The sequence below is a fragment of the Urocampus carinirostris genome, chromosome 3 (assembly GCF_059441175.1).
Source record: "Urocampus carinirostris isolate Australia breed hairy pipefish chromosome 3, RoL_Ucar_1.0, whole genome shotgun sequence".
Classification (NCBI taxonomy): domain Eukaryota; kingdom Metazoa; phylum Chordata; class Actinopteri; order Syngnathiformes; family Syngnathidae; genus Urocampus; species Urocampus carinirostris.
In genome coordinates, this window is record NC_142351.1 from 66,486,371 (window position 1) to 66,504,694 (window position 18,324).

The 18,324-nt window shown below is 40.3% G+C and overlaps 1 protein-coding gene across 5 annotated transcripts in view; it reads right to left on the bottom strand.

The window, feature by feature from the left end:
* Positions 1–18,324, bottom strand: part of zeb2b (zinc finger E-box binding homeobox 2b) — a 114,818-nt gene that overhangs the window by 29,104 nt on the left and 67,390 nt on the right. For all 5 annotated transcript variants that reach the window (XM_088333045.1, XM_088333046.1, XM_088333042.1 and 2 more), the window contains exon 3: positions 4,498–4,737. In XM_088333045.1, coding sequence (XP_088189171.1) covers positions 4,498–4,737 — 240 coding nt within the window. The remainder of the gene's footprint in view (positions 1–4,497; positions 4,738–18,324) is intronic.

An 18,324-nucleotide genomic window follows, 5' to 3' on the forward strand; every position in this document is an offset into this window, starting at 1 on the left:
AATACATTATTGTAATTGGGAATATATTAACAGTGAAATAGTTATTTCTATCTCTAAACAGGCCCACTGACTATAGAGTTCTTCGAGGTCCTAAGATTTACCCACAATGCATTGCTGGCGGCCGTTTTGGAAGTCCACAAAGCTTTTCACTTCATTGTTATTGTTCAGCGAACCAGTTAGATTCTACATTGTAATGCCGAATACGTGCGTTATTGTTGGCTGTTGTAGCCGAAGTGAAAAGCTTTGTGGACTTCCAAAACGGCCGCCAGCAATGCATTGTGGGTAAATCTTAGGACCTCGAAGCACTCTATAGTTTGGCCGACCTGGGCAAGCAATAAATAGGAAAAATTATTTTAGGAAGAGGGGGCAACACAGGAACACAGGGACAAAATAGCACAAATCTATGTATTTTATGAACTTGTCATATTTTTTTTTTCAAATTTTTGTTCAGTAGGCAATATTAAAAAGCCTTAATGTGGCCTGGCAGCTAAATTTGCTTACCGTTGGCAGACAATGAATCGGAAAAACATGTTTTCAAGGAAAAGGGCCACAAACGGACACTGGGGACAAGAGTAGCACCAAATAATATGTGATTTTGATTTTTGTATTATTTATTAGTAGCGGGGCGGATCGAAAAGCCTGCACATGGCCTGCGGGCAGTAGTTTTCTCACCCTTAATTCTAAAATCACAGGAACTCCTTTTCATATACAAGGTAAAAAAAAACATATACAAGAACAGGACCACATTGGGCTCCCTATAGTGTTCCAAATCGGCATATGCGTTTGTTTCTGCAGCCGGCTTATCTCAGGACTTAGATACCTCGGCGCAGACACTCAGGCACCACCAAAGTTAGAGCAGGCTGGGAAAAATGGGGAAAGAGGCTCTAATGAACTTGAGCACCTCTCCCAAAATATGTCAGCCGCGTTATCACCTCAGATTAGACGAGAACGGCAACTGATTTACAGACACGACGGCACCGTCGCTCTTTATATCAAATAAACAATTAGCTTGCGCCGTCACGGCTTGTTTATCTTTTATCTTGATTTATTTACCTAACCGTTGTCTTCCTATGCTTCTCGAAGGATATGAGCTATTATTTTGGCGTATTCCCTCCCCTAATAAATAGGCTCCGCTTACATGAGAATTTTGAGTTCTGGGGCCTCACACTTCAGTTCATTAGCGTAAATCAGAGGTTGAGAAATTATGGCTCCTGAGCCAGATATAGCTTTTTCATGAGCACATATAACTCGGAGATAAAAATATAGGCTTGCTAATATCATCTAAATGGTTCCAAATTTGATCAGAGTCAAGTGTGGTGCATGCAAACGTCACTTTTGGTGGGTGGTCCGGTGCAGTATATAAAGGGCACAGACCCAACTACAGTTTACAGTCAAGGTGTCACACCTACATGCCCTGTTTTGGCTGGACATCACTAAGAATATTTTGTATGGATGCTCATGAATCAATGTATGTTCACTGCTGAGACACTTAAAAATGAATGCCCAAACACGGAACACCCAAAAACCCCAGCCAAGCATACAAAGCAATTTGATTGGATGAGCTGTAAAGTTGGATGGAGCTGTGCATCAGAGGTAAAAACACCAGTAGCCTCGTTTGCAGTATTTTGTGACATTTTCTTTTACAAAATAACTCCTTGTTTTGAAACTGTTTTATTGATGACAAAAATGAAGGTCAAAATGAGCCTTAACAATGTTAAGTAACTGCACGAGGAAGAACATTTTAAAATGGTATATTTATGTACATGGTACAATGGCTGTATGGCATTATTCTTATTTCATAAATTGCATTCAAATTTTAAGTGCAATACCCAGGTTTTTATTATTCCAATAACTCTGATGATCACTTTTTCTGTTAATCCATGATAAAGTCATAAAATAACCAAACCTCGTGAATGTTTTTTTTTTCTGTTCCAATCACTATATGGGACAGCACGGCAGGGCAGTGGTTAGCGCGTGTGCGGCACAGTTCTGAGGTCATGGGCTCAAACCTTCCTGTGTGAGTTTGCATGTTCTCCCCCCGGTTTCCTCTGGACAGTCCGGTTTCCTTCCACATTCCAAAAACATGAATGTAAGGGTAATTGGCCGGTCCAAATTGTCCCTAGGTGTGAATATGCGAGTGAGTTGTCTCTGTGGTCCCTGCCACTGGCTGGCAACCGGTTCGGGGTGTCCCCTGCCAACTGCCCGAAGATAGCTGGGATGGGCTCCAGCACCCCCGCGACCCTACTGAGGATAAGCGGTGCAGATATATATATATATATATATATATATATATATATATATATATATATATATATATATATATATATATATATATATATATATATCTTGAGCTGTTACAAAGTGTGCCCCGCCCACCTACCCACAGCTTACATTACGTCAGAGTTTGAGTTCCTGGGCTTTTGGAGCCTCGCGCTTCACTAGTTCATTAGCGTAAATGAATAGCGTAGCCGGGCTCATTTAAAAGTGAGCTGTCTTACATGACTTGTCGGCGTACTCTGTTCCCGTCACTCGCTTCCAAGATCATTGACTCTTATTATACATGTAAATGGCGATCATAATAATTATAATAATAATAATAAAATTCATTTAAGATTGCTAACGACTCATTTTTTCCAGTCTGGCTTCCTTTAATGGTTCTAACCTGCCCCTTAATTAAAAGTATTTATCTTTTGAGCATCCGTCACTGGCGCCCCCGGCAATCGGATACGTTACACAAAGGGGGCACGTCATAGTTATGGTTTTCCTCAAAGGAATGATAGGATTGTCAAACACTTCAAAAAACATTTTTTACTTTTTATATATTTGTTTTTTTTGGATTGTCAAACCCATCACACTTCAAAGCGTTTTTTTTCCACATAATCGTTTTACATATTGAATCCTTGAGCACTTAGTTAGCCCATTGTGTCAATTCCAAACCCTTTAAATTTAACACATATATATTCAATGTAGGCAACACGGCAGCGCAATGCTTAGCGCGTGTGCGGCACAGTTCTGAGGTCAGGAGATCGAACATTCCTGTGTGGAGTTTGCATGTTTACCCCGTGCTTGTGTGGGTTTCTTCAGGGCACTCCGGTTTCCTCCCACATTCCAAAAACATGCATGGCCGGTCCAAATTGTCCCTAGGTGTGAATATGCGAGTGAGTTGTCTCTGAGCCCTGCCACTTGCTGGCAACCAGTTGAGGGTGTCCCCTGCCCACTGCCCAAGCTGGGATAAGCTCCAGCACTCCCGTGACCTTACTGAAGATAAGCGGTGCAGATAATGAACGAATGAATGAATGAATATTCAATGTAGTTAGAAGGGTTTGTACGGGTGCTTGAAATCCTGTCAAATGCTTGAATTTTAAAGTTGTGTTTTGAAGGTCAGTAAAATGCTTGAAATTAATTCCATGTTTCTCTGGCAGTCTGACTTGACAAACCGCGCAATAAACAAAGTCAAATAATAAAATAATAAAGTCGGCACAACATGTCAGCTGCAATTCATGGCATTGCCATTGGAAGCGTCATCTCCTCCTACAAGTCCAATAGGACAGGTTTATCAAAGAGTGCATAAAATAGATACATCTCTTCACAAAGGAAGAGGCAGCACTTTCAAGCCATATGAAAGATAACTCACGAAATGACTAGTTTAAATTAAAAGGATTTACAAAAGATCCAAAAATATATTTTCCTGATTTACTCAAGATCTAAAAGTCAAATATTTTGATAATTGTACATAATTTGTAGATATTTGTGTGTAAAACGATTTTAGGCGATGATTGATGCCCACCTTATATTCTGTATTGTCCTGTCTTTTTCCGACTGCCTGCCTGGTTATGATACGAAGGAGAGGGACGATTTGAGATGAGTCAGCGTAATTCACCCTGGTCATCCTGAAAGGGCGATTACCACTGTGAGGTCCCTTCTCAAGGTTTCTCTTTTTCCTCATGCTGAGGTTTTGAGTTGTTCCTTGACCGCATGTTGGTTTAAGATCGGGTAATTGTGTCATTGTAATACTGTGCAGTCCTTTGAGACATTTTTGTGATTAAGGGCTGTATAAATAAATGTGACTTGACTTGAGATCTTTTGATAAAATGAATGAAATGTACTCCAATTTCATAGACATTTTATTTTAAGTCCTTTGTGTGAGATCTTAAACGTTTTCTTGGTACAGATTTACCTGGCGGATATTTCTCCATTGTTTGCATTTCTTTAAGTATACAGCGCCACCAGACTGGAGGGGCTTACCCCATAAAATGAATCCCGGCAGTCAGATTAGACAAATTTGCCGATTCCCACGTCACCTGAACGCCTGTGTTCACCTGCCTGTGTTTGAAATCAACTCCTACCGGTTTCAGATGTCACTATTTAGATAAAAAAGTGGAGCCAAGTGTGACGTTCCTCTCGGTGGATAAAAACCCTCCCCTTCCCCCCTCCAGCCAATTGCTGGTGGGTTAACCCAGCCCCCTTTCTAGATCCAGCCAATCAGCCGCCACTCACCGGTGCCGTCCACGGATGCACTGAGCATGTCGCTATCAGGCCAGATGTGCTCCACTCCGCTGTCCCTCATTTCGTCGTCTTCTTCTTCTTTGGTGGGAAGGCCGTGACTGTCAGCGTCCGCCGTCACCGGGCTCAATGGGCTGCCTCTGCCGTTGAGCAAGGGGTCTTCTTCCGAAACCGGCAGCTTGTCCTCCTCCTCTGTCTCCGAACCGGTTTCCACCACATTCTCGTAGTTCAGAGCTGGAAACAAAATTATGTCTACATGAGTGGGAGGCCGAAAATGGATAGATTTTGCATGTGTATTTACTTAATTACTTTTATCATTTTGGGCACCATTTTCATTGGCCTCTTCCTTGGGTCACACTACAAGTGGGATTTTTTGGGAGGGGTTGCTTCAAAAGACATATAGCTGTCATTTATTGACTTAGTTATAAATTACTATGGTCTTCACTCTTTTGATGTTACAATACGTAGAAGGTCTTATTATCAGCTGATTCTTTGCAGCCTCTTCCTGGTATCGCATGGCATGCAAGATGCATATAGCTATCATATAATTACTATTATTATTACGTGCTATATTCTTGTTGGCCTCTTTCTGATGTAACAAGACTGATAAGTTGTCCGAAAGTTCAACTGCAGGCAGAAGTCAACTAAATATGGTCAGATCTTCCTCTATTTCTTTATTGCTTGGTCTATGATGTATGCAAAAGAGTTATCAGAAAATGGTCACTATTAAGGGGTGGTCCACATGACGTGGTATATTTATGTAATTGTGCTTCAAACTTTGTCAATAAAATTCCTAGAGAGTAGCACATTGTAGAGAGAGTGTATATGCATGAAGCAGCCTATGCCGCATGCATAAATGAAGCTTGAGTGTCCACTGTTTTTTTTTGTTTTTGTTTTGGATTGAACAAGGCCCCAAGTACAAGAGCCAAGTGACCCGCATTTATTTTTGGTTTCTCTATTTATAGGTCGATTCAATGACAGTGGACAGTGGGCAGGGCCATGATTCCCCGAGACGTTCACTGTCCCCATTCATCAAGGGTTTGAAATAATTTCTCAAGCTCCAAAAGTCATGCGCATTTGTCTGGCCCAATTACTGTACAGCCGTGGAATCCGAGAGTCCACCGGAGCAAGCGATGGGCAGACAGCTGCCGGGGCGACGCGAGCCAAAATAGCCGCTAATTTCTGGTGGCTCTTACATGCTTAGCATGCCAGCGGGCTGCACCTTTCTGTTAATGTCGCCGTCACATTTTACATGTTTAACACAGCAACAGTGGCACGGGCAACGACATGATTAGTTATTGCTAGTCATGAATATGCTACAAAAATGCATTCCCATTGACAAAAAAAAGACTTAGGCTGTGTGACACATATGGTTTTTATACATTTACTCATTTTCTAGTACTACAATGGGATTTATCCTTTTGGTGTCACCGTATGAGTTTGACAAAACTGTAACTGTGCTTTTTGAGTGTCTTTTGTGATTAAGTAACCTACAAATAAAGAATCAGATGCATTCTTTCTGGTGTCACATTACCCTGTCACAAACATGCATGGTGCATGATGGATAAAGTTATCATATATTTACTCATTTACTAGTATTACTCAGGGTCTCATTATTTTTCTCCCATTGTGCTGTTTGAGGGTGCTCTGTGTTTAAGGACCTCTCAAATTAAGTTTTAAAAAATCTGACATGTGGGCTTTATATAACTATTCCTGGTGTCACGACACCCAGATGTTACAAACATTCAAGTATCACTATAGGTTTTGTCTTTGTGTCCAGCTGATGGTGTGACAGGACTCGAACAAAATCTTAATTGGGCTGTTTGATACCCTTCAGCAATAAAAGGACCTTGGGAAGAAAGGTTTAGTAAATCCAACTTGTGTCGCAAACAGCAGAATTATTGTTGTCGTTTGTTGTTTATACTAAAATAAAAACAGGGTGAACTTATAATTTAAACTGGAGTAAGTTACAGTTTGCAGGAAAGATGCAGATGGCGACGACTGAGATTAAGGACTCATTTTTTTACGGGCTACTCCACAACCCCACATTACCACGGCTTTAATAAATCTATAAGAGGCGGCCTCTTCCCACGGTGAGGTTGCCGCATGACACTTGCGCTCACGTTCTACATATGAAAGGGTAAACCTCGCTGGGCCCCCCACCGGGCACGTATGACTTGCTGGTCCACACTTGCCGGGGTCCGACAACTGCACAACAGGTGCAAATTAAAATGAAAACGAAAGGGGGCGGGAGAGGGTATTGGGGTCTCAGAGGCGGGCGGGGTCTCTTGTCTGGGTTTGCGGCGACCTGCTTGGAATACCAATCGGCGGAGGAAAGAAAACCCTTTCAAGAGGTGTGATCACAAGGGTTTAAGCAAGTTCAGACTCTGTAATGCCACTTGGCGTGACAAAAAAGGCCAATGTTGACCTGTCAAGGGGGGTTAGCGATCCTGGGAGTTTTGGTCAGGCCTCTCTTGGGTGGTCCAAATCTACCTTGGCAGAGTTGATACTTGAAAAAAAAGACTATTATATTTGAGAAATTCCCCTGCTTAAAACGGAGTTGGCCAGCTGACATCTCAGGAAGAGATTTGGGTTGGAAAAAAAGGATCGTTGCGATTGACATCACTTATGGATGTGGATTGATCGACATCGACGAAGAGATTAGAACCTTAAATTGTTACAATGTTACAAACATTTTTTGAAATATTATGGACAGGGCAGCACGGCGGCGCAGTGGTTAGCGCGTGTGCGGCACATTTCTGAGGTCGTGGAAACCTCCTGCTTGGGTTCAAATCCAGCTCCCGGCCTTACTGTGCCGAGTTTGTATGTTCTCCCCGTGCTTGCGTGGGTTTCCTCTGGGCACTCCGGTTTCCTCCCACATTCCAAAGAGATGCATTTCAGGTGGATTGGCCGGTCCAAATTGTCCCTAGGTGTGAATGAACCAGTGAGTTGTCTGTCCCCGTGTGCCCTGCGATTGGCTGGCAACCAGTTCAGGGTGTCCCCTGCCTACTGCCCGATGATTGCTGGGATGGGCTCCATCACCCCCGCGACCCTACTGAAGATAAGCAGTGTAAAGATAGCTTCCATTAGGCACGCAATTGAATTTTTTTTTTTTTTACATCTTTCACTTTTCAACCCGATACCAAATGTTATATATATATATATATATATATATATATATATATATATATATATATATATATATATATATATATATATGATCTGCACCGCTTATCCTCAGTAAGGTTAGGGGGTGCCTGGAACCCATTCCAGCTATATCTTGGGCAATGGGCAGGGGACACCCTGAACTGGTTAACAGTCAGTTGCAGGGCACAAAGACGCAGACAACGTACACATAGGGACAATTTGGACCCGCCAATTAACCTGACATGCATTTTTGGGGAATGTGGGAGGAAACCGGAGTGCCCAGAGGAAACCCATGCAAGCACTAATATGTGTATATATATATATATATATATATATATATATATATATATATATATATATATATATATATATATATATACATATATATATACACACACACACACATACAGTAATTTCTTACAAAAACATGGTTCATCTTTCAAAGGCTTGCTGCTTTAGGGTATTTTTATCTTTCATTGTGTTCCACATTCTGATTGGTTGGAACAGTTTCTCGGAGATTAATTATTGGTAAATAATAAATACATGATTACATGTACAGTATACACTACTTTTATTTGTCAAATAATACTCTGGACAGTAAAAATGGTTTGTTCTTTTGTATAAATCCATAATAGATTAAGTAATTGTATAATAACGAACAAAATGGACAGGTATTGCTGGGCCTATAGAAGATTGGATTAGGCTGCTTAGAGTGTGCCAGTGCGTTGTAGAGACCCCTCAGATTCAGACCCCATTAAAACAGATATTTATTAATTTTATTGGTATTTATTGGGGGTGCATGCACATCTTTGTCCATGTTTACAAGTTTTAGGGTGTGATTTACGTACGTTTTTGTGCGTGTTGCCATATTTGTTTGTGCGTTTTAATGTACGTTCTCACGCAAGTTTACGTACATTTTTTTGTGTTTGTGTACATGCTCATTGTTATTTTATTATATTGTTTAATGTTTATTTTTGATGCACTTCAATTGCAAGATTAATTGGTTGCTGGTGAGGTGCTATAAATATAATAAGTTCTATAACACAACTTTTCTTCCCTGTTCAACTGACTTAAATACTGCTTAGAAGATTTCAAATTATTGGACATAGAACAACTTTTTTTTTAACGTAAGGAAAATAGTGGCTTTCCATTTTTACTCGTTACTTTACTGTATAGTAATTCAGTTACTAACTCAGTTACGTTTCGGAAGAAGTAATGAGTAACTATGACTGATTATCTTTTAAAGTAACATGCTCAACACTGCTCAGTATGCATTTATTGAAATCAATTATTTTTATTGTTTTGACAACACGGTAACAATGATATAAATGTAATCAACATGAGCAATGATTTCTGCCAATTCTTTTGTATGCCAATTGATCGACAGGCCTGTGAAAGACGTCCCGGAGGGACGCCCATCTTCTTTTGTGCGAGTAAATCCCTCCCATGTAAGAAAGGTAGGGCGCTCCCTGCAAAAACTTTGCAAGGATTTCTGTGTCTTTTTGTCAGCACGGGGGCGGCGGAGCGTCATGCCAAAGTAGAGACAGTGCCATCTTCCCAGAGCGAGCGTCAGCTGTCGCTTGGCGTGCAGAAAGACGCTTTTGTTGAGGTGCCATCGCTGACGACTCGACTATTGTGCCGAGCAACAAAAGTCATTTTGGGCCATCATTTTGTCATCCTCCATTTGTGTCGCCCACCACACACAAGAGAATCTTGTTTTACCCTCCTGCACAGTTGGAGTAATGCTATAGATGCTTGCTTCATTTCCAGTGTTGGGCATGTTACTTAGTAGTTAGTTATAGCTACTCATTCATTCTTCCAAAAAATCACGGAGTTATTAATTTTATAAACCACCGAAAGTACCTTTTTTTACCAGGGAAAATTACTTTTTTTCCTTATTGAAAAAAAGTGTTGTATGTTTAAGAATTTGATTTTTTTTGGCAGTGTAAGGGTCAGTTAAATTGAGAAGAACAGAAGGTAGTTAGTTAGTCTTACTGAACCTTGTGATATTTATTGCACCATACCAGCAACAGATTTATCTTACACTTAAAGTGCAACAAAAATAAACAGTAAATAATATAAAATAACAGCATGTACGTAAACGCGCACAAACGTAGACACGTACAAAAACGTAGGTCAACATACAAAATGTAAGTAAACACATACAACGTATGTAAATACATACAAAGACGTACGTAAACACATCCAGGAAAACATAGGTATAAACACATAAACATGTACTTAATTACGCACAAAAATGTACATAAACACAAACAAAACCTAACATAAACAAACCCAAAACGTGCGTAAATACACACAAAAAAAGCATGTAAAAAACATGTAAAAACACAAAAAAAACGTAAGTAAGCACGCACAAAACATATGTAAACACGCACAAAAACGTACGTAAACACACAGAACTGTATGTAAGCTCACAAGCAAAAACGTACTGAAGGTATACCAAAACGTAGGCAAATACGCACATAAACGTACGTAACCAAGCACAAAATACGTATGGAAAAACACTAAACGAATTCTAAAATCTTCATGACTTGTTCTCGTTGCCACCAAATAAAAAAGTGGTAAACATTTTCCTTTTATTGGTTTTAATGTCAAAGACCATATCTCCTCGGAGGGAAGCGCTCACCTGCCGATGAGGCGTCGGGTTCAGAGGTGCTACCAGCGCTAACCATGCTAATCACATTCATTTAAGCATCCCAAGGTGGTGAGAAACGCTGGCGGGATTTTTTTGAGGAAGCTCTTTTCCTTCTCGATGGGAAGAGGTGATGGCCGCGAGGTGGGATGACTAGCGCCCACGCAGTTTATGCTAACCTCGGCTGACTTTTCAGCCGTGCATGGAGGCTTAGCTGGAGGTGACACGCTCGGCCTCCTACGCCGATAATGAGGCCGGACGTTCTCCCTATTGGAGCGTAACTGCTCACGCTCGCTAACTGTCTCATGAATGTGAGCCCGGCGGATCACCTGTATTGCTTAGGGGCTCCCGATATGTGGAGGAGGCGCCCACTTTTGGGGAGTGGGGGGTGGTTGGGGAGGTACCAAGGTGGAGGCGAGGTCACTGCCTCGTGGTTATGGCTAGCAAGAGTGGATTTTGCTGTGACCTTTTGTCTGCAAACTACAACATTTATTCTACAAGGGGAAACTGAGCAACCTGGCCAGAAGACCACGTCGGAGAAAAATTAAATGAAAAAAAGCTGTAAAACTTTCTCGGAAATACGTTTCTTTTTGTTGGATTGCAGACTAAAGTAGGTTATTGTCTGACATACTTCCTACTACCAGAGGGCCCCAACAAAGGTTTTAAACTTTAAAAGTCTTTAAAAGTACATTTTGTTTAGCAAACTTTGTTAAGTTATTGTCATTTCAATTCACCGAACCAGATTTGTTTGTGTTTGTTTATGGTTTTCTTTGTTACTTTGCTCATTGTAGTTTTCATTTCCACTTTCGGTTGTTGTTTCATTTTGGGCTTTGTAATTTTTATGTGTCCTCTTGTTCAGTTGTTACTTTGGTCCAGGTTGTGTTATTAAATACTGTCTTTGTTTTGAGCACCCCTTGTTTCCAGTTCTTGCCTCTCCCACATTGGTGCATCACAACCAAAATTTAACATAGTGAGTCATTACAATGCAAAAGCAGCTCTCCCAGTCACCCTCACAATTACAGAATCTTTTGAAGTCTTCCGACCTTGTATTAAGTGTCCGGTTGGTCAGATCACTTAACCACATGGGTCACAGAAGCACTATCTTTGTGGTGTGCCTTGGGCAAGTACCGCCTGGCAATGCCCATCCCTCTCCAAGTCAACATATGTTTCCACCAAGTCTTGAACCAGGCACATTTCGCACGTTAGGCGAATGTGCTCACCACTGCACTACGGAAACATGTGTAAGGTGTCTACTAAGGTTTAAATTTAACATGCAGAAAACGTTGACCATTTTAAATAAAGTACTGTAATCCCTAGTCTATCACAAGGGTTATGTTAAAAAAAAAAAAAAAAACTCTGATAGGCATCATTTGTCGAAATTAGACATCTTAAATATTATTTTCCATACTTTTTAAGTGTTTTCATGTATCAATGGTCCATTTAGATTTTTTGTTATTCTTATATGTATATGTTTTATTTGTGAACAGCATACAGTCTTCAGCTGTGGCTGTTATAAAGGCCTTCATAAACACTCCCAGTAAATTTGTGAAGAAAAAAACAAGTGTTGTACACACACCCGCACCTGACTACAACCCCTATGAGCCCACATTCAAACATAAGGTATCTACAAAGACGGCAAGCCAAAAATAGTTCTCAAAGGTTTAATAACACACACCAGGAAAAATCACCAGGACATAGCGACACAAGTGACACAGTAAAAAAAAACAGAAAAGAGAAAAATGCATACCTTTGCTGCATCTCTGACTAAGCCGTATGATTGAAAATGTGCAGCTCATATATATATATATATATATATATATATATATATATATATATATATATATATATATATATATATATGTGGACAGTCAGCCAGTAGTGTGTCGTTTGCTAGTATAGTAGTGTGTTTGAGAGTTCACCTCCATATCACGGCGAAGGGGTCGGGAAATTGAATAGATTTGATCTTTTCCCAGAATAATTGGAGCTAATGTGGGTTAATTAATATGCAAATCTCAGCAGATGTTCGTCAGGGAGCCCCAAGAAAAAACGAAATAAAAACAAAAAGGAAAACAAGACCAGCTACCTGAATGGCTCATAATTACTGCAACTAACAACAGTAAGGGTTCGTACACCTTTTTCATGCCAAATCCAAGCACTTTTTAAGAAAATTTAAGGCCAATTTTTGCAAATTTTCCAGTACCATTAAAAGAGGAAATCCAGTATGAATTATTGATTTTTCAGATCCACAAGTATATCTGTCATTTACATATGGGATTTCCATACAATTTTCAGATCTTGAGTAAATCGTGAATATATTTATGGATTTTAAAGGTATTTTCAAACTGATTTTTTTTCTATTAGGCACAGACATGTAGTGTTCCTTCCCTCCATTATGCAAATATGTTGCATATTAGTCCACGTGGCGTAGAACTAAAAAAAATTGTCTCAAAGTTGACCCATCTGGCTTGTTTCCTGTAAAAAAATAGCAGCACCTATTAAGCATTTCTCTGTATTTCTGTCTTAAATGAACTGCACCCATGCTGCCGGTTACTGTATCTCCAAGCGCATATTGCTGCAAGAAGTGGCCAGCAGAGCGAGCTTTTGTCAGGCCTGGAGGTCTTTTTTTGCTGTTATTTCCACTTAAAATAAGCTGCACTCGTGCAGCTGTGATCCATCATCCCCAATCTCATTCTGCGGTAGGAGAAACAGAGGGCACTTTTGTCAGGAGGCATTCAAGCACCCCCACAATTAAATCCACAGCGTTCCATTATCCCCAGGTGACTATTGCTGAGAGAGGAGCAAGGAGTACATATTTTTTTCCGGTTTGCACCTCTGAAGAGTGCCTTTGTAACTCGCCCAAAATGAATTGCTCTGTTTTGGCCATGATTTATTATTCCTAGTCGACTGTTGCAGAGAGAGGAGGGCTGACAGAGCAAATTTGTGTCCTGTGTGGTGGCTTTTCTCCCATTTTTTTGCCCAAAATAAACAGCAACGTTCACTATTTGCGGTCAATTATTGGAGAGCGTGTGTTAAAATATGATGGGCATGGGGTTTACTCAGCAGGTTTTCGCATATCATAATAAACAACGATTACAAAAACTGTCAGGGGGTCTCCAACCTTTTTCAAGCTGAGAGCTATGTTTTGCTACAAATTAGCGCAAAGGTTACCCAGTTTGATGGGAATTTCTGCATGGACCTCAACTGTCCTTAGGGGGCACCCTGTTGGAAACCCCTGATCTATATCAAGTCCCGCGATCATCTGATATTATAAATATATTAGTAAAATAAATCCAACATTTGTGCGGAAAATAATGAAGCTCCACCTTAACTAGTGCGGGCATCCTTGGCCTTTTTTGTTTTTTACGACAACACCAAAAGTGTTGATCGCGCCAAGGCTGTTCCGAATTCCTGCCTGACGCCACAAGGCCGTTGCTTATCTTTACGTAAATAACCTAAGTGCTAAAAAACACTTTTCTTATCTGCACTGCTTTTTGTTTTAAGAAGCAAGGAAAACATCAGGAATGATAGTCACATGAAGATGAGTATTGTTGTTTCATGAGACTCAATACCGAGAGAAGATACATCAGCTCTCACAATAGAGTTCAGCAAACAACCTCGTGCAGAACACTAAGAAGACCAAGGAGGTCATCGTGGACTTTAAGTAGCCCAGGAAGGCTGACCACGCCCACCTCCTCCTGGACACAGAAATGGTGGAAGGCATCAAGTTCCTGGGCTTCCACATCACATCAGACTTCTCCTGGTCTACCAACATTTGCCGCTTGGTGAAGAAAGCTCAGCTAATAATCTTCTGCTGGTCTCTTCCCTCCGCTGCTCCTCAACTTTTATAAAGCAACAATCAGAGCTTTGTCTCAACGTACACCTTGATGTATATCAGCTGCACAGCACAGAAGAGGAAACAACAACATATCATCATACTGTCCACCATTTTACTGTTAGCGTCATGTTCTTTTTGTCAAAAGCTGCATTTTTACGCCAGCTGTAACAGGCCGCACACCTTCCAAAAAGTTCAATTTTTGACTCATCAGTCCACAGAACATTTCTCCAGAAGTCTTGAGGATAACCAAGATGCTTTTTTGGCAAATGTGAGATGACTCTTTGCGTTTTTTGTGACAGCAGTGGAAAGTACCATGGATACATTTTTGACCAGAGTCTTTCTTATAGTGGAGTCCTGAACACTGTCCTTAGCTGAGGCCAGCGAGGCTTGCTGCTCCCTCAGGACCAGGACAATTTTGTTGACAAAATAATGTATTAGAGTGTTTACCATAAGATCCTGAAGGAAAATGTCCCGCCATCAGTTGGTGTCCTCATACTGAAGCACCCTTGGATCATGCAGCAGGAAACCATTCCAAAACACACCAGAAACTTTGTCCATGAACGGCTCATGAAAACCAAAATGAAGGTTCTTGGGTGGCAAAGGCAAAGTCCGGATTGATCGATAATTATGAAAAAAAAACAACACAGAAATCAGGAAGGGACGAAATACTTTTTTTATGGCACTGTATATTAATCCGTCCTTCATCTGCGACGTTTATCATCAGTAGAATCGCAGGGGTCCTGAAGCCCATCCCAGCTGTCTTTGGGCAGTGAGCAAGGGACACCCTGAACTAGTTGCCAGCCAGTCGCAGGGCACACAGAGACAGACAACTCATCTTCTATTTCCTCTGTAGATTGACTGTGGACAAAGCGGCAAGTGAGGCTTTCATTCACATGATGAGGGAGTGAAATCACATGTGTTAATTGCTTCTGAAGAACCTCTTATCCAAAGAGAGCTGTCCAGCTAACACGCGCTAACCATTGGCTAGCATTACATGTCCAATGTAGGACATGTATACTCATCAATTTATTATTTTTTTTTGTCTGGATAGCAGTTGAAGCCTACACACTGGAAACAACTTAAAAACATAATGAAAAAAATGAATATATATATTAAAATAGGCTACATTGTTTGAACATATGTATCGTAGGGATATTTGTATGTATTGTGTAAAGAAAAAAAAGACATAAGAAAAAAATTATGCTTAAAACAGGCCAAACCTGGTTTGGATAGTTTAATTGGACAATGACCATTTTTTTGTCCGGGTTAGTTGGTTTGGTTGTTATTAAATGCCATTGTTTTAAAACAAGTGCCTTGCTTCCTGCTTCCCTCCGTGTGGATGCGCTGAAATTATTTAAAAATGTGATTTCAATGCTTTAAACATTTGCATCTAGCTATTGGTCAACGCTGACTGCAGGTCTTTTTTTTGTTTTCCGGCAGCCTATGCATCTTAATTATCTGGACAGGAGGGGCTTGTAGAAAAAAATGCAAATAAAATTGATTTTTGTGTATAACTCGAGGTAGTCGCCGATAGCTACGTGCCAAGACTCAAGCTCTGTGGCCATCAGGACGAGTAGGCGCAACCAACCATTTTTTTCCTTCTTCTTTCAATGATGCACCTGTCTTTGCATTGGCTGCCTAGGGGAGCAAAGTCTCTCATTAATGACACTGTGTAGTGGAACAAGTGGGGTTGGAGAACCCCTGGGGGCTCTTTGAATTCAAGTAATAAGTATGTTCACTGTTTTTTGAGGTCACAACCTTGCGAGGTGCTTCCGTTTGATCACGTCAGACCTCAACATTGCATTTTCTTACCTTGGAATACAAAAAGAAACAATCTTACCCCATCAGGAGACAAATTTGCTCAGTTAAGGTCTTCTTTTGTGATGATATTTCATTTTGTTTCACTCAGAAATAATCAAAATTAGGGATTTACGATAATTGTAGAGTGGCCAATTATGACTTAATCTTTCTTGCAAGAAAAAGAGAAAGCCAAAATTTAGTCACTACATTTACTACAGTCACTATAATTTGCAATATATATATATATATATATATATATATATATATATATGGTGTCCTCATACTGAAGCACCCTTGGATCATGCAGCAGGAAACCATTCATATATATATATATATATATATATATATATATATATATATATATATATATATATATATATATGTATATTTAGGGAAAATAAGCATCTGCTTCTGACTACCCCTTTTCGAACATGTTATGTGACATTATTTTGTTGTTGACTCATTGTTTTTGTCCTGTTTTTATTTTAATGTTCGAAATAAAAGTTTTCATTCAAAGTTTTCATTCATTCATTTAATCAATACGGAACTACTTGTGGTAGAACAATGTGGTCTTGTCTCCTCCTTACCTTTTCTTAATGTACACGACACAAAGAAAAAAATGTAAGTATTTATGCCACTCATAACATATTTTGGTTTTCATTACACGTAGTAGCACAACTTTTGGTTTTGTCTCCTCTCTTCCTCTCTATAATGTGTGTAAAGCACTGGGGAGACACAATAAGGAGTAACTTTTAGCCACACTATAACGTTCGATCTGCCAACACTACTTAGTCGAAACATTCAAACAATGTATGTCCTTCAAAATAATATATTTTTATTCTTCATAAGCGTACATGTGCAGCACGTCGGCGCAGTGGTTCGCGCGTGTGCGGCACAGTTCTGAGGTCATGAGATCGAACCTCCTGTGTGGAGTTTGCATGTTCTCCCTGTGCTTGTGTGGGTTTCCTCCGTGCACTCCGGTTTCCTCCCACATTCCAAAAACATGCATGTCAGGTTATGGCCGGTCCAAATTGTCCCTAGGTGTGAATGAGCAAGTGAGTTGTCTGTCTCTGTGTGCCCTGCGACTGGCTGGCAACCAGTTCTGGGTGTCCCCTGCCCACTGCCCGAAGATAGCTAGGATGGCCTCCAGCACCTCCATGACCCTTCTGAGGATATGCGGTGCAGATAATCGATGGATGATATTAGCACAACTTGATTGTGTCTTCTTTCTGTTTTTTATGATGTACATGAGACACAGGAGACCCAATAATGAGTCGTTTGATGCCTTTCTATAATATCCAATCATCCAGCAAGGCTTGTAAGTAATATCCAAACGAAACAGCTCTATGAACCAATGAGTATTTATGTTACTAATTAGAAAATGTCGACAAAATTGAAAATGTTTTTCTGTAGAAGTAGTGGCACGACTTGGTTGTTTCTTTTTTCTACTTCTTCATAACTTGATAAGCTACAGTATTCAATCAGTTGTCACCCATTAGAAGATCCGAAGCGTTTCCATTACTTATTTGAATATACTTGGTCGTGTCTCGTCTCTACCTTTTCATACTGTAGACAAGGCACCGGAAAGACCCAATAATGAGCCACTTTTACCACCATTTTAATATTCAATATTCACCTATCACTACTTGTTCGAATTATTCAAAACATTCCCTTTAGTGATTACAATATATTGTTTTCATAAGTAGTCGCACAACTTGGCCATGTCTCCCCTCTACCTCCTCTTAATCTTACTAAGGCACTGGAGAGCTCAGCTTGTTAGAAAGATTATGAGCATCTACGTCCTTAATTTGAATACATTTTGATTTTTCTGTAGAATTATTGATACATGTTTATCATGTATTATAGCTAGCTCTCCATAATGTGCGTTTGAAGGTCCAACTAGAAAAGACTATTCTTTTTTGTTTGTCGCCTATTTAATATAACAGAAAGACAACCAGGGAAATGTACAAGTATGAAACCCGGTCCGAGCTTGTTCTTCTCTTTGTGTGTCCCAGAAGCTTGCGAGTGGAAAAGCGATAAGTAAAGACGCATGAAGAATTCTTCCCGGTGTTGTAAAGACCCTTTCATCTCGCCTAAACCTTTCATGGGGTTTCCAACGGTGATTAACACCTTAAAATGTGTCATTACGGAGGGCAAGCGGGACAGATCAGAGAGCCGCACCCTGCCTTTGCAATCAAATCCTACGGCCATCGCACGGACGCCAGGCTTTGAATTGATCATTACAGGAAAAAATACACCGTTAGAAACCAAACACAAGTCTCTAGCACGCTTTGCACAATCTAGGCCTGCTGCACCACCACACAGGAAACTCTACTTGGAATTTTTTGTACTTTGATGATTTAGGTCGTGTAAACAGAAGCGTTGT